Source organism: Sphaerodactylus townsendi, linkage group LG01 (assembly GCF_021028975.2).
Source record: "Sphaerodactylus townsendi isolate TG3544 linkage group LG01, MPM_Stown_v2.3, whole genome shotgun sequence".
Taxonomy (NCBI): domain Eukaryota; kingdom Metazoa; phylum Chordata; class Lepidosauria; order Squamata; family Sphaerodactylidae; genus Sphaerodactylus; species Sphaerodactylus townsendi.
In genome coordinates this window covers 110,067,204-110,084,726 of record NC_059425.1, presented here as the reverse complement: position 1 = coordinate 110,084,726, position 17,523 = coordinate 110,067,204, and the positions used below count along the sequence as shown (strand labels likewise).

The window sequence follows — 17,523 nt, the reverse complement described above, 5'->3', positions numbered from 1 at the left end:
TTTGCGAGGCGAGCCTACCTGGCAGTGTTGTTGTAAGGTTAAAATGGGATGGCGTCTAATGCTAACCATTAGGTCACACACAAAATAGCAAGTCGCCTTGCAAACTGGGAAGCCAGGTTAGTGCCGTTTAACGAATCTGTGGCTGACAGCTCACGCAGCTTTGGGACTTAAAATCATATGGCATCACTAAAGCTGCACAGATTGTTAAGGCACCCGGGGAATACGCTTTCTTTGTGCAGTGTACAATGTCGGTAACAGTTGGGTGCGGAGACGACGGAGATCTCCGGTAGTTTGCCACAAATTATTCTCAGCCAGTTCAAACCAATACTCAGTATGTGGTGCAGGGCTTGCCTTGAGCCACTGCTTACCAGCCTTGGTTTTTTGGTTCAGCGTTGGAATGTGAATTAATAAAGAAACCTGTGCGTGTCTCGGGTGGAGTTCTCTCACCATTTAATCACAATGAACTCCAGCATCAAAAACTGAACCCAAGTCAGATGATTGGACCTTCGTTTGGAGATTAAACCCAGCATCTCTCTCTCTCTCTCTCTCTCTCTCTCTCGGTTAGTTACTTGTAATAAAGTGGTGCACTTTGTGGGGAAATCAAAACCATTCATTTCAACCTGTGGCACTTTCTAGGCTCAAAGAGTTCACCAGAAATTGGGAGGGGTGGTGGTGGTGGTTGTCACCAGCCATGCTGTATCACCTGCATTATACCCAGGAATTCTGATTTAAGGTTATATAATGTGAATTAGTTATCCCTCAACTTCTGTTAGCCAGCCCTAGGAAAAGTTGGATTTCTCCATTCTTCTTTAGTGCATGTTTATTGATGTTGTGAGGATTGTAATCTGTTTAGTGATTATGCCCATGTTTCAATGAAGGGTGATAGTTATTCCAGATTAATTAATTCAGGGTACAGCTGTATGTTATGTATGTGGTGAATATCTTGATTCACAGGGATAATTGTAAGATAAAGCAGATTAAATTATACTATAACCTGCATTTGGGGTAAAGTGAAAAATGAGAAGTAAATAGGGTTTATGGGAGCAGTCTTCTATGGTTAGTATCCATGGTATCTAATCCTGATTTGGCAAAACTACAAGATATGTTGCCAGTTAAATACTGAACATCTCCTCTTCATCGTATTTGATGAAATATCAAACAACAGGGAAGTTATTTTTTTGGCATTTTCATTTCTGTGGGACCTTGAGTGGAAATTTCATCTAGCTTTGGTTGGGTTGCCAACATAACATGATAAAAAATATATTGTCCTTGTAACAGAAGTTTAATGTGTGGAAACGAGCAACTGAAGTTATCACACTAAGGAAGTAAATAGCTTCACTTGGTAAATAACAGTGTCTTAAGTCTATGATAAAGAGACAGGACATTTTTCTCCAGGATTTTTGGCAATTCTGGTTGCATGTTTGCTTGTTCTGGAAGAACTCTAACCTAAGTTGACATCAAGGATGTTATGGAAGAAATCATCAGATATGGCAGAGTTCTAATACTCCAGATCATGAGCAACTGGAAATGACATTTGGAGTTACCAGCATGGTGCTCATCATGTACCAGGGATACAAGTACAAGATCTCTGATCTCTTCTGGAGACTTTAATCCCTCTGCTTCATGCACTGCTTCATGATGTATACTGAAGCCTGGTTATGCATGTTATTGTCCAATGGATTTAAATGGTCAAAGCTGATAGCAAGATTGCAGTATTGGTGATAAGTGACCTGCCAAACTTGATGAACACCACAGCTTTTTAACAAAAATTACGCTACTTGATAAACACCACAGCTTTTTTTCCTTGCTGCAGTAGAATATGACTGATTTGAAATTATCCATCCGGTATGTGTGAAGAAGCATTCTTTACAACAGTCCTTGTTAGATATCTCGGTGGGTCTGAAGAACAGTTTGTTCTAATTCAGCTTGCATGCTACGTCAGCACAAATAATATTGTTGAAGGTTGTTGTCTATAATTATGTCTCAAATATTATATCAGTACTTTGCTGAAATCTGTTGATAAAAACACAACCTACCATGAAATTTAAAAAAATTAAACCACCCTCAGGGGATATTGCATTGCAGTTTTCTAGTTGTCTGCTATCCTCTTCAGCACCTGCTGTTCTAGTTGATGCAGTGAAACTTGCTTCCATTTTTGCTGTGGGTAAAAGAAGACTATATTCAAATGTTGGGAGTGTGAAAAGTATACAATTCCTTCCTACTCCTTCCAACAGCATCCCATAGGCCATTGGGGCACACTGCTGCTGGAGCAGAGTGAGTAACTCACTTTGCCACTCAGGGATATAAAGTTAATGCTCAAATCACTATACTTAGGGCATTAGTCATAACTACATGATACACCTAACATATTTTAATCACAAATGTGCAGCTAGACTTACAGTCAGACATACACCTGAGGAATTCTCTTTAAAAGTTCTTGTTCACTTTACCATGAGGGAGAGAAGGGGCTTCCAGTTTCTGTGCTGCCAGTTTTCTTTAGTCACCCTCACTCTTGCCACTATTTCCACTGGCAAAAACTGTGTGAGAAGAAAACAAGAAGCAATTTTAAAGGCCAGTTGTGCCCAGTTAATTGTGCCTTTCCTTCTAACATGATTAACTGGGCTGAGATACAAACCTACTTGTGCTTCTGTATTGTACACATTAATCTGCAAAACCTTTGTGAGGTTTTAGCTATGATGTTATTCAATTAGTCATTCAGTATCTTGATATGCAAGAGCTGCTTTTCTGAAGAAAGGGAGAGAAGAATTTAAAAAATGAATGTATGACAGTGATTTTTAAAAAAGAATAGAGATGGAAGGAAAATGAGGGATCTATCTCAGTTTCCTGACAATCTAAAACATCTTAAAAATCTCTTCCATTTTAAAAAAAATCAAACAGATGACAGTGAAGTTCCAAACTCATAATGACACAAGAAGAATTCTGCTGGATCCAACCAAAATCCATCAGTGCCAGAATCCAGTTTCATTCAGGGGCCAACTGGATGCCTTTAGAAGGCCGAGAAACAGAGGCAAAACCTGTTGTTGTTACTCCATAACTGGCATTCAGAGGGACACTGTCTCTGGACATGGAAGTTCCACTTAGCTTTCAAGGATCATAAAATGGATGGATCTTTCTTCCATTAATTTATTTAAAGTCATTTTAAAGCCACATATTATTATTATAGTTATTATTCTTTATTCAACTTTTATACCGCCCATCCCCGGAGGGTTCTGAGCGGTGTACAACATAAACAACATAACATAACTTAACAAGTAGAGCACAATTTTAAGTCTAAATATAATATAAATATGGACTCTATAACATTAAAATATTGAAGATCATTTAAAATACAGCCTACAAAATATAGCGTCCAGGCAATTTTAAAAGCCCGTCTTGAGAGGGAGACATAGGTATAATAAGGGCCACAGAAGTTAAAAGAGGGAGGGAGGGAGGGGGAGCCATCAGTGGCCAGCTTCTCCAATGGCCCAGTGGAACAGCTCGGTCTTACAGGCCCTGCGGAACTCGCCAAGATCCCGCAGGGCCCAACAGTTGGGAGGAGAGCATTCCACCAGGCAGGGGCCAGGGCCATAGTGGAGGTCAGCCTCATCATTGAGGGGCCGGGGACCACCAGGAGATTGGCCTCCGCCGAGCACAGAGATTGAACTGGGACATGCGGGGTCAGACGGTCCCCGCATGTGCAAGCCTATGCATTTTGTATTGTCAAAGGCTTTCACTGCCGGAATCAGTTTTCCTATGCATTTTATTTAATTAGGCTTTATTCCCAGGTAACTGTTCTTGGTGGTTGCTAGTGGACCTGTTCTCAATTAAGTCTCTCTTACATGTCAAAATAGCCCTGAAAAGGGCGTTGCCCCCTTTTCGTGCTTTTTATTGATAGAAACCAAGGCTTGAAGACTGCCAAAGTTGTGTGGTTATCTAGCAATGTCCACTGAGGGCATTTGTTTCTTCAGGCTACTTTTGCTTCTTGTTTTATTTGGGAGTGGTTTTAAAACCCCATTTTTTAAAATAAGATTTCAGATTTTTTTGCAAATCTGGGGTGTTCTCAGCACTGTAGAAAGATTGGTCTTATCTGTTCATGATTCCTGTCTTTGGATTTAAGTGACGACAGATTTTACTGTGTTGAGAATTGCCATGTATGTAGACATATATTGAAACATATATGCGATGTATCTGGACAGTTACAATTCTCATCTTCTCCTTTCGTTTGCCAGCACATAATTATCTTCAGATGTAAATGTTGCTGTATTTTAGGCACAAGACCAAAACAGTTAGACTCCCCCCATATACATATTATAGTGACTTCACATAAACTCTTCACGTACCTGTGTAAGAAAGAGTGCACAAGTTCTGTTTACAAATAAAACCATGAGAATATTCCTGAATAAATGTGGGTCTGAAATTCCACACTCAGCTTTGAATGTAATGTTTTGCTTTGTTCATGCTTTGTATGTAATGTTAATTACCCAATGCTTGCATAAAGAAAAAAACAAATGAATATACACTGCACACTGAAGCCCTATAAAGATACAAGTCACACATTTCTCAGGCAAAGGCATCCATCAGAAATCCTGAAGGAAAGGCGTTGAGAAACTCCCATACTAGTATCATGTGTTTTCTGTTGAGATATCAGTGAATATTTAAAACCACATTAAGATATGTAGGTGAAGTTAAATGTAAGGAGCCACATACTGCTTATGGCAGCAAAAGCTACAAAGTATGTCACAACCAGTTACACATGCACAAAGGGATTCCAGGTATCTGTTTTAAGGTGCCACCTAAAGGACTTATTTAGATCCCTGCTGTATATTCTTATTCTGACATACTTAGAGTACCTAGCACTCATCTGTCTGCTGTTTTGAGTGGTTATTTTAACGTTTGGTAGTTTTTTTCATATATTACTTCAGAAATGTTTAGAGTGAAAAATAGAATGTCATTTTTTAAAAACATAAATAAGTTTGATAATTTGATAGAAGTAAATTCCTTTATTTTCCAGTTATACAAAGCATCTTCTCATTTATTCCTTTTTCTTTTTTGCCAAGACTGTCAGTCTCTTTAAGAAGAAAACTTTGGAACAGTACTAAAGGTAAAGTTTCCCCTTCAGTCGTGTTCGACCCTGGGGTACCACTGAAAGCAGTGATTTCATAGGCCAGCCGTTTTTGTGGGGTAGTTTGCCATTGCTTTCCCTGGCTATTCTTTACCCCCTAGCTATGTGCTAGGTACTCATTTACCGACCAAGGAATGGATGGATGACTGAGTTAACCATGAGCCAGCTGCCAGGATATCTGACCCACAGGGGGCTCGAACTCCTGACCATGTGAGTGGAACAGTACAAAATGGATGCAAAGTCAATGAACTGTAAGGGATCTCTTAAATGAGAATAAATCTTTGTTTTATCCTTTGTGCTCCTTTTCTGCTGAACTTAGCATATCTCAAGTTTTTCTCACTTTGAGGTTTTGCTTTTCAGATATGTCAGATAAATGCTTGTCTCTGCATGTGAAAACCCCTCTTAACCCCTCTGAGGACATGGAGTAATGTTAGCTCAGCATAATTGGCATCTTGCTTCAAAATGATCTTGCTCTTTGAATGATCTTGAATCAAAATAGCGTAGTACATACTAAAAGATTTTGAGAGCATGTATTAAATTCTAATAGGCATATTATTTTTGATGTCAAAATAACAGTTTTTGCCTCTATTAAATGTAAACTCTGTCACTTTTGAAGGTCAGTGAAGATTAAGGGTTTCTCATAGGAATTAATACTTTGTTCCATGTAGAAAGAGAACATACAAAACTTCACACTGTAGTGTACATTCATTTGTGTGTTATGTGTATTTATACAACTTTCTGTTCTTCTAGTTTTACACTTCAGTGAACCATATTGTGTGCCAACCTTATGATGCTTTCCTTTGATTTTTTCTTTAAAACACCATAGGTTAAAGAAGAAAGGGATCAGTAGCAGACAGAATGATTTACGCAGTGGTTCTCAACCTTCCTAATTCCGCGACCCTTTAATACAGTTCCTCATGTTGTGGTGACCCCCAACCCTAACATTTATCCATTTTACAGATGGAGAACACTAATGCAGAGAGTCTTAGGCGACCCCTGTGAAAGGGTCATTTGACCCCCAAAGGGGTCCCGACCCCCAGGTTGAGAACCACTGATTTACAAGGTGGTATCTAATGGTACCATGTTTCCCTGAAAATAAGACAGGGTCTTATATTAATTTTTGCTTCGAAAGATCAGTTAGGGCTTATTTTCAGGGGATGTCTTATTTTTTTCCATGATTTTGTACCCCCCACATGACCAGATCTGTTGCACCGGGGAATCTGTAACTAGGGCTTGGTTTTTTTTGGAATAGAGCTTATATTTCAAGCATCCTCCAAAAATCCTGAAAAATCATGCTAAGGCTTATTTTTGGGATAGGTCTTATTTTCAGGGATTAAGGGTGAAGCCATCATGCAATATGGCAATGCAATTTGACTCAAGCCTTTGGTTCTGTTCTGTCTTAGGCCCCTTCCTCATATCTCTATACATAATTGGCTAAGGAGTCAAACGTCCAATGATGAATCCTTAGACAATTAGCGTGCAGGGCACAAAGGGACCAAAGCCCTGTGTGTCCTGCACTGCAGTTGGCCATTGCTGCTTGCAGAGCACCGGCAAAACCCTCCCCAGCTACCTCCCTCTACCTACACAAAAAGTCAGCATGGGTTTCTGAAAAACAAGTCATGCCAGACTGATCTTATCTCTCTTTTTTTTTAGTAGAGTGACAAGCTTGGTTGATTAAGGGAATGCTGTGGACATAGCATACCTTGATTTTAGTAAAGGTTTTGACAAGGCGCCCCGTAATATTCTCGCAAGTAAGCTAGTGAAATGTAAACTAGACAATGCTACTGTTAAATGGATTTGTAATTGGTTGACTGACTGAACTCAAAAGGTGCTCATCAATGGCTCATCTTCATAGTGGAGAGAAGTGACTAATGCGGTGCCACAGGATTCTGTCCTGGACCCAGTGCTAATAAAAAACAACTTGGATGATGGAATAGAGGGCATGCTAATCAAAATTGCAGATGGCACCAAATTAGGAGGGGTAGCTAATACCCCAGAGGACAGAGTCAGAATTCAAAATGACTAGATTAGATTAGAGAGCTGGGCCAAAACAAACAAAATGAATTCAAAATGACTAGATTAGATTAGAGAGCTGGGCCAAAACAAACAAAATGAATTTCAGCAGAGATAAATGTAAATGTTTTCTGTAGGCAGAAAAAATGAAATGCACAGATAAAGGATGGGTTACATCTGGCTTGACAAAACTACATGCAAAAGGGATCTGGGAGTCTTAGTAGACCATAAACTACACATGAGTCAGCAGTGTGATGCGGCAGCCAAGAAAGCCAATGCAATTCTTGGATGTATCAATAGGAGTATAGTGTCGAGATCAAGGGATGTAATTGTACCTCTCTATTCTGCATTGGTTAGACTTCACTTGGAATATCGTGTACAGTTCTGGGCACTGTGATTCAAGAAGGATATTGACAAGCTGGAAAGGGTCCAGAGGAGGAGAACAAAAATGGTAAAAGGTCTGGAGTTCATGCCCTATGAAGAGAGGCTTAGGGAACTGCGGATGTTTAGTCTGGAGAAGTTAAGGTTAAGGGGGGACATGATAGCTATGTTTAAATATTTGAAGGGATGCCATGTTGATGAGGGAGCAAGCTTGTTTTTTACTGCCTCAGAGACTAGGACACAGAGTAACGTTTTTAAGGTGCAGGAAAAGAGATCCCACCTAAACATTAGAAAGAACTTCCTGACCGTCAGGGCTCTTCGACAGTGGAATTCACTGCCTTGGAAAGTTGTGGAGTCTCCTTCTTTGGAGGTTTTTAAACAGAGGCGGAATGTTGGGAGTTCTTTGATCGTGTGTTCCAGCATTGCAGGGGGTTGGACTTGATGGCCCTTGTGGTCTTTTCCAACTCTGTGATTCTATACACCTTTCAACCTTCCCCCACCCCAACACTCACCTTGCTGGCCTCTCCACCAATTACACCTTTCAACCTTCTTCCCCAACACTCACTTTGCTGCCCTCTCCCACCAATAGTCACATCTTTCAATCCTCCCACAACCCAACACTCACCTTGCTGCTCTCCCCCAATTACACCTTTCAACCCTCCCCCATCCCAGCCCTCCTCCACCAATAGCCACATCTTTCAACCCTCCCCCACCCCAACACTCTGCTTGCTGGTCTCCCCCCATCCCAAGCCACTTTTCTCCACCCTCCCCCTAGCCTCACTTTCCCACCTACCTCAAGCCACACCTCTCCCACCTCCAAGCAACACAACCAGACCCAGGTAAGTAGGGCGGTGCAACAAAGAGTTAGGTAGCAACTACTGCAACTCCAGTAAAGCCCATTGAGGGGGATGTTTCCTCTTCGACCCTTTGCTAGGGTCCATTGCATCTCCTCTGCAATGGGCTTAGATGCTAGTGCAGAATCATGCACTTTCAATCCACTTTCACTGTTGTTTGTAAGTGAATTTTGCTATTCTGCACAGAAAAATCCAGCTGTAAAGTGGATTGAAAGTGGATTGAGAGTGCATTATTCTACATGTGTGGAATATGCCTTAGAGTTACCAGGTAATATACAGGTATATATCCTGATTCAGAAATCTATGTATATTAAATGTGCAGTTGCTTTCTTGCAGCATAGATTGATTTTTCTACAGACAAAAATGTACATGCACCAATTCCATCCCACTGTGGAATACACATCACTGCCTGCAGGATACTGGATGTTGGCAATAATCCTCTCCCGCCTCTGATTACCACTTAAGTTGGCAAAGCTGTTATCTAATCATAGGGAAGCAAAGGATTGTCCAAACACTGTAGTCCTGCAAAATTCGGATGAGGAGAGTGTGACAGGTCATGATTATGTGGCAATTCAAAAGGATGGAAAAAGGACAGGAAATGTTAAGCATGCAGTGCTTCCTTCCCAGTAATTTGAGACAATACATAAAATACTTTGTACATCAGAAGGTGGGGAAGGGTAGCAAATGACAGAGGAAGGATGAGGAGGCCAAATTTGACAAGTGTGGAAGAATGTGATTATAAAGGTATAAATAGTCAGATCCTCTGAAGATGCCAGCCACAGATGCAGGCGAAACATCGGGAGAGAATGCTGCTAGAACACGGCCATACAGCCCGGAAACCACACAGCACCCAAGTGATTCCGGTCGTGAAAGCCTTCGACAATATAGTTTATAGATAGTTGGTTTTCAATAAATGTTAATGTTAACTGTATCAGTAACCCAGGAGTTCATATTTCTTGAATATCTTGGAAACGCAGAGAAAAAGAGTGCTCATGGTACTTTGACTTCCTATTTCTTACATATCTCTGAATGTGTGAAGTTGGAATGCTTTTGTGCCACTTGTAACGAGCAGTTGGGCAAAGAAACATGCCTCTTGAAAAGTGGTTATTACAGAAATAAATATTATAGAAATAAGTGGTTTTACAGAAGTATAAACATATATAAACATTGTGTGCCCCACAAAACGAATGAATGTGAAAAAAATTCAGATGGTGAGGTTCAGTTTGATTTGCTATTCTGAAATCAAGATGATGATTTTTGCTCAGGTTCTTTTCAGATTCTGGATACCATTGATACTATTTTTCTAGTCTGTAGTAAAAATTTTTTTAAAAAAATGTCCTGTGGCTTGCGGTGCTGTGAACCTGCCTTGTGTGTGGTTTGCATACGGACCCCAGAACGACATGATTCAGTCCAGTTCAACAGTAACATGGTCGTTTCTGTAAGACTTCCTGACCACAGGAAGAGATTCATGCAGTTTACTGACCATGATGATATTGTGTGGATTGATCTTTAAGATGAGTTATATGCATGGTAATATGAAACTATTCTGAACTATGGCATGCAGTAGTTAGAGAGATGGCAAGGTGGTGTTTAGGAATCCTAAAATGATACTTTAACTTTATAACATCATCACTTCATAACTGTTGGAATGTTTTTTTTCTTATGGGTTGGATCCAAACCTGCTATTGTAGGTCTAAAAAACCGATTTTGTTGGTAGAAACTGAGCACTGTTCTGCTGGCTTCTCCCCTCTGTAGGCCACATCTCATGCCATTCCTAGGGACCCCTGACCCCTAGAAGAAAACTCTTCTGGGGGCATTGTTGGGACTACAGCAGGAAGGTAAAAGCAAGAAAGCTAGGGTTTCCAGTCTGTAGGACATGGCTAGAGATCTCTTAGAATTAGGTCTCCAGGGCCGATTTTTCACATTGAAATTGCTCCTCTGTTGGAATGGGGAATGCCCCAGTGCAGTCGGGAGTTCTTCATGGCTCCTGGTTCTGCAGCGTGACTGCCATGCTGTTGTCCTGGCGCCGCCCCGCAGTATTGACTTTGTTCCACGACTTTCCAGAACCGCTAAAATGGAAGTCCCCCCCTCCCCAGTTGCTCCGGCACCTTCTCTGTCTTGAAGAACTCCATGGCAGCAGCACCAGGGCCATTTTCCTCGCCTTGCTGCTCTTCCCCACCGAACAAGAAAATCCCGCCCCCCCCCCCACATGCGAGGAGTTTGCGGGGGGGGGGGAGCTGGTGATTGTGTCTTGCACATGATGAGCTAAAGGGGAAGCTACAGATTCTCTCTCACAAATGAGGAGTTAAAGGGGAAGCCAGTGATTCTCTCGTGCACAAGGATTTTAGACAGGAGGATGAGCAAGGACGCTGATGTTCAGTGCCTGCCTGCATTTTGATTTCATCATAAAATAAAATACTGAAATTGAGAGGGGGGAACGGGGTGAGATTCAGCCAATCAAAGTGCAGGAAACAGAGGCTGCCAGCGCATTCATGGAAGAGACTGCGGAAGAGTTCATGGTGCTTATGGGAAAACCCTGGGCTCTTGGGAAAACAGCTGGGACTTCCCGCACTGGCCCTGACTTGAGAGCCAGGAAGCCATGGGGAGCTATGAGCAGGGTGAGAAGCCCTGCAGCAGGTACCCTCCCCGGATATGCTACGAGACATTTTGCCATGAAAAATTGACCCAGATCAAAGAGATCAGTCCCTCTGGAGAAACTTTGAGAAAGAGATCAGCCTCTGGCTGCTTTGGAGGGTGGCTTCTATGGCATTATACCTAGCTGAAGTGCCTTTACAAACCCTGCCCTTTCCTGGCTCCACCTCCAAATCCCCTGGAATTTCCCAAGCCTAAGAAAATATTTCTGTTTGTGGTTCATTAGAAACAATCCCAGATGTTTGATGTAAATTTCTACTAATTGTTTCAAAAAGCTTAAATCAAATACCCAAATTTAATCTGGGGAATTCTAATCATAAAGATTATACCTGCCTAACTACTTTTCTTGGGACTACAAGATCCCAGGCCACAAACAGCTTTTGAAACTCCAGTTTGCTGTTTGGCGGTGGAAAAACAGAGTGCTCTTTGAGCGATGCAAGTCCAAAATCCAAATGCCTATGTTACTGTGCCCTGGTTGGAAATAAAAATATGGGTTGGTATTTTAGGTTCACAATAAAGTTTGAGCTTTTGTGAAATATGCTGATTACTGTTTTCATCCTGCTTATCCTAATCTTCCAAAGAAAATTGTGTATGTTTGCTGCATTTGCTGGATTGCATGGGTTCCCTGTTGACAATGCAAAATTGAACTCAGATGCTTGGGCTTGCTATGAAAAAAAATCTTTGCTAAGTGGAAGCAATTAAAAACAGAACTTACATTTTGCACGATGGGTGATAATATGTATCATTGGTGTTTATTGTCAGTTGACTATGTCTTTCCTTTACGTTCTAGGTATTGTGTGTCATTGTGCTAACAACAATTTTAGGGTGCATATTTGGATTGAAGCCTAGCTGTACGAGAGATGGTAAGCATAGGGAATTCTAGCATTCATATTTTGAGGAGTTACATTGACATAAAAAAGCATCTCGCATTAGGAGTCGATCATAGTTTCTCAAAACACCTCTGTTTATGTATATTGCTGGAAACAACTGAACTCAACTCAAAACAAATATCAAATTCTTGGTAAGAACAGCAACTTAAATAGTTAATAACTTATTTGTGTGAGTACAAAACTAACGAGGTATGGATGAGGTAATTCAGACAGTTCACTGTTCCTCTAGAATAGTGACCCTGTACAGTTTTCAAGAGATGTTCAGAAGTGGTTTGCCATTGCCTGCCTCCATGTCACAGCCCTGGTATTCAGTGGAGGTCTCCCATCCAAATACTTGCCATGGTTAAGCTGAAAGTGTGTGGCAGCCATGATAAGTAGAACCCAGGTTACAGCCTTACTATGACTTGTTTTTCTTTTCATTAATACGGAGGCATTTATTTATTATGTATTTATACCATACTTTTCTTCCTAATGGGGACCAAAAGCAGCTTACAGCAGCATGCTTCCTGTAACAGCACCCACTCCCTGAGGGAAGACAGAGACCCCAAAAAGGGAGTGTAGCCTGTTCCTGAGGGAGGATACTTGGGTAGCTGACTTTGTTGGCCCAAGGCACTCCCCTCAACTCACGCACAGACAGGCCTGTAAACAGGAATCCTGTCAGGGGACACTAAACTATAGATATAAAATGCTGCCACCATAAACTGGACCAAATGGAACGTATAGAGAGGCTCTTGAAAGTTTAAAACACAAACTGGATTTTTATTTAACAAACTTCTCAGGACGGTTCAGAGGGACATAAGCATTACTGTAGGCAGTTTCTTCTGAGATGTTAAAGCGCAAGCAGTAAGATTGGCTTTTAGTACAGACTTTAGTGTTAACACGCACAGGTGACTCTGTAAGGGCAAACCTTCCACACATGGTCCCAAACCCACTCCTAAAATGCCCACCCTTATCTCCAAAGGGATTTTACACTGGGTTGGGAGGGTCTCAGTGTCATAGGTTTCCCGTTCGTCTCCCACCAACTAGGCCTCTAGCCTTTGGTGGAAACAAGGATGTCTCCCCTCAGTCTGAGATCTTTGAGAATACAGCCCCCTTTTGTCTTATTCCCCTTTGTCTCTGGCTCTCTTTGCCCTTAGACACTATCTCCTTCGACTGACTCTGAAGAAATCACAGGGTTCTCTTTGAGTCACACCGACTCTCAGTCTGCTTTCCAGACTCCCAATTCCCTATCTCCCTCTGACAGGCTTCTTCCTGCTTTTATAGCAGACAGCGCAACCTATCTGTGGCTACCAGCTATAGCATTGCAGCCCATCCAATCAGGTTGCGCTCTGGTTATCTCTAGGGTGCTCTTGTCCTGGCTAACTGCCCTTTTGCTAATTAACTTTTTAGTAGCCTAATCTGCCACACTTCCCCTCTTCCATTTTATCCTCATGACAGTCCTATGAGGAAGTACCAAAACAAAGAACTGAGTGCAACGTAACAAATACCAATAGAGAAAACGCATTGCACTCTTAGCTGCCAAAACTAAGAGTGCAACGTGTTTTCTCTATTAGTCCTATGAGGAAGACCAGACTGAGAAAAAGTGATTGGTAAGGTCATCGGGTGAGTTGTCATGGTACAGTGAAGACTCAAATCTGGTTCTCCCAAGTCTCATTCAGATATTCTAACCACTTCACCATGCAAGTATAAAGTTACTGTCTAATTTTTTTAAAGGCAGAAAGTAATAAAACAGGAACTACAAAATGTATTAGTACAAACTCTTTCACTGGCAATAATACAAACTCTTTCACTGTATTGATATTAATGGAAATGATAGACTTAAGTTGGTATATGTTTGAACATATGACACTGACTTATATTGTTAGATCTCTGGTCCATCAGGTAAACATTCTCTACTCTGACAGGCAGCAGCTTCCCAGGGCCTCAGACAATGGTCTTTCACATCACTTACTAGTTGACTTTTACCTGGAGAGGTTAGCGACTGAACTTGAGACCTTCTGCAGGCAAAGCCACGGCTGCTCCCCTGATTTATTTTGATGAACTATAAAATGTACTAAATGTATTTGAGTCTTAAGGAGCTGTTTCAAAATAATATGTTATATAAGTCAACTGTGACTGATGGCACCCCCCCCCCCCACCAAATAAGATCAGTTTACTTGTTGGTGGATTCTGCACAGCATAAATGCAACATCTTCAGGATGTTATTAAAAAGATCTATTTTGGGATTTTGTGTTCCCACAACACAGGAGAACACAAGCATTGCCCTCCAAAATGGATCTTTCCCCACACCTGCTGCATGGAGCTTTTGTAAGTTTCACAATGGAGATTCCCCACGGCAACACAAACAAGCACATTTTGCAGCTTCTCTAATTCTGCTGCAGCTTCGTAAACCTTCCCCTCAAAACAACAACAACAAAAGAAAAATGACACATGCGCAGGATTGCTAGGCTAAACAAACTTTATTAATCTACTTTTTATAGCAAAAGGATGAACTGCAAGTGGAGAAAACCTCCATGGGGAATCTTCATGGAGAATCTGCTGCAGAACACAAAATGGTGGGCATGAGTGGCAGATACAAGAGTAAGAGATTTGGACTGGAGAAATAAAGCATTTCCTGCCTGCTGGCATTTGCTCAGCAAGCAGGAATTGTCTTCAACCCAGGTTGGGAGGGGGGAAAGATTGTTAGTTTAATGATTTTTGAAAAAAATGAGTTAGAGGACTATAATGGGCTGAACTGATTTTGGGGAAGAGATCTATGCGAAGTTCTTCCCCAAAATGCTATTTATAACATCCTAAAGACATTATATTTGTGTGTGTGCAGAATCCACCACTGTCTACTCCAAACCAATACTGAATGTTAATTGATCGAATACCAGTGTTAAGGCCATGATGCATTCCATGTTAAACATTTCAGTTAAAACCTGCAAAGGCCGCTGCTTTGAGCGAACATTTGGAAGTTGCCGCTGTGACAGTGAATGTGTTAAACTTGGAAACTGCTGTTTAGATTTCCAGGAAGCCTGTATTGAACCTGGTAAGATTTCTTGTTTTTAATGGTCCAGTTCTTGAGGCAGTTCTGTCCTGTTTCCATCTCTTATGATAATGACTATATTTAAACAGTGAAGATAGCAAAACGTTTGTTTTTGAATTATTTTTCTAGTTTCATGAGGGAGTTCAGGGATCTCAGTGAATAATTTGTGCAATAAATTGTCCATTTGAATGAATGAAAATAAAGGTCAAGATGGATAGTCCTGGATTTGGGAATTCAGTTTCCACTGAACATATGAAATATTATACAGAAGAGCATGAACTAGAAGAAAAGAGCATCAGTCATGGGAAGCATACTTCACCCATCTTCAGCAAACTATCTCTTGCCCTTTTCCTGGATACTTTTCTCCAAAAATGTGTTAAGTGGTGGGTGGTATAGGTGCAGGTGGAAACAGTGAAGAGGCGAAGAGTTAAGCTCTTATGTCCTCTTCTATGTCTCCTCTTATCTCATTACCATTTTTTTACATGCTCATGTGGGACTTGAGTTAAGTTTAGGAATGCGAAATCTTTGGAAATTCCTGGAGATTTGAGAGTGGGGCCTAGGGAATGCAAAGTATGTGGAGGCAGATATCAGCCAAGAAAAGGTCCATCTTTCTCTCAATCCCCAACCAATCATTGGTCATTAGTAAGTTTACAGATGATAGTTTCTCCTAGCCTCTAGCAGAAATGGAAGTCCTAGAGCATCTACTCTTTGCAGCCACTCTAGGACTTCTGTTTCTCTTAGACTCTGTGGTGTACTGTAGTGTCCATTCTGCAAAACTACCTTTTCCTGTAGGGCAGACCTGGGCATTATATGGCCCACGGGCCACATCCGGCCCGCGGGATGACCCTGACTGGCCACTCTGCCGTGCTGGGGAGCGAGGTGCCTTTGAAAGCCCCACAGAAGCCGGTTGCCTTGACTGCCGGCTTCTGTGGGGCTTTCAAAAGCTCCTCGCCCCCCTGCCTTTTGGCCCTGCCCTCCACAATATTTTCTGTTTCTTAAGTGGCCCCATGGAAAAAATAATTGGCCACCTCTGCTGTAGGGGAACAGACTTTTAGTATTGGCTATACATACAGAATCTATAATCTAATAATATAAAGCCTTCGACAATAATTATATAAAGTTTTCCTTCATAATTTTCTGTGGGCCATAGATCTTTGAAGGTGTCCTGTGGAAGCTAGTAGGAAGACATAGTAGTGAAAAAAATCAGTTTTTGTTAACTTAAATGACTTGCACAAGATTTAATGGTCATGTTGTTATTAGCATGAAGATGAAATTATATTCTGACAGCTAGTAACTGAACCATCAAAGCAGTTTAGGGTTTTCCTGCTTTTTCTTGGTGTGCCATATTTTGTGCAATTGTAGGGATCCATAGTGAAAACTGCTAGCTTTTTAAATGTATCCTTTAAATAATAATAAAAAACATATAGAAAGAAGAGTTGGCAAGCAGTTATAGTAATATGTGTTGGTTTGTGTTATGGAATTGAACTGAAAGTAGGTTGCTTGATTTTCATTGTAGCTCATACATGGACCTGTACAAAGTTTCGATGTGGTGAGAAGAACCGATCAGAATATCACTGCTCCTGTTCAGATGACTGTGTGAAAAATAATAATTGCTGTGTCAATTATTACTCAGTTTGTGAAGGTAAAAAAAATCTGCTTGCTTTACATTTGCATACTTGGAAGATGTAAAGAACAGTACTGGAGTGATCTTTGTCTGTCTCTATCAGGGTTTTTTTGCACAACTGAGCTCTCTAGGACAAAAAAGCTGAAATTTGAAAGGGCAGTTGTAAATGTTAAGGCAATATGATGAGGTACATCTAGCATTATAAACTGGAAGTCAACAAACCATGGATTGTCATGATGACAGACCATGTCATGGATTGTCATAATGACAGACATAATGACAGATCATGGCAGATTCCGCACTGGCCAAAATCAGCGCTGTGAGAATGGTAAAAACACCTTTGTGGGGGAGCACTTCTCACAGCTACCATTGCTGAAGCGAAGCCACATCTTATTTTCCCCAAACCAGCGTATATGTGACTAGCTAAACAAGCAAGACATTTAAAAAATGCTGTTCTGCAACTGGCGCTGAGCAGATGGCCTGGCAGGAGGCGCTTCTGCTTTGGCTGTGCTTGTCTGTTTTTAAAATTTCTGGTTCACTTCGGCATAGCCATGCAGGTGCACGGGGTTGTATCTGTTGGAATTTCAAGCCTTGTTTGCATGCAGCAGAGCACAAGCAGCATGGAATTCTGGGAAGCTGCATGAACATTCTAAAGGTGACAGTTAAAATCCGTTGGTAGTGTTCTGTTCCCTCACACTTGCTCTTGACTGCCTGACTACTTGACTAAGTGAAAAATATGTTCTCTGTGATCTGTAAACCAAATGCTATGTAAAAGTGCTCTGACAAAGATATTGTATCACAACCAAACTGTAACAAACTATGAGCCGTGCATGTGATACTTTGATACTTTGTTACTGTATATGTTTTCTGTCTCAGTTAAAGTTCTTATGTTTTATGAACTTCTGATGTAAAACAGCTGGTCTTTTGAGAGAGAAACTATTCTAATTTGATGTTCTGCA

The 17,523-nt window shown here is 41.1% G+C and overlaps 1 protein-coding gene across 1 annotated transcript in view; it reads left to right on the top strand.

Moving 5' to 3' along the window:
- ENPP1 (ectonucleotide pyrophosphatase/phosphodiesterase 1) overlaps positions 1–17,523 on the top strand; it is a 50,848-nt gene that overhangs the window by 492 nt on the left and 32,833 nt on the right. Inside the window, exons 2-4 of the mRNA XM_048505477.1 lie at positions 11,813–11,885; positions 14,827–14,943; positions 16,457–16,582. Of these exons, the coding sequence (XP_048361434.1) occupies positions 11,813–11,885; positions 14,827–14,943; positions 16,457–16,582 (316 nt within the window). The remainder of the gene's footprint in view (positions 1–11,812; positions 11,886–14,826; positions 14,944–16,456; positions 16,583–17,523) is intronic.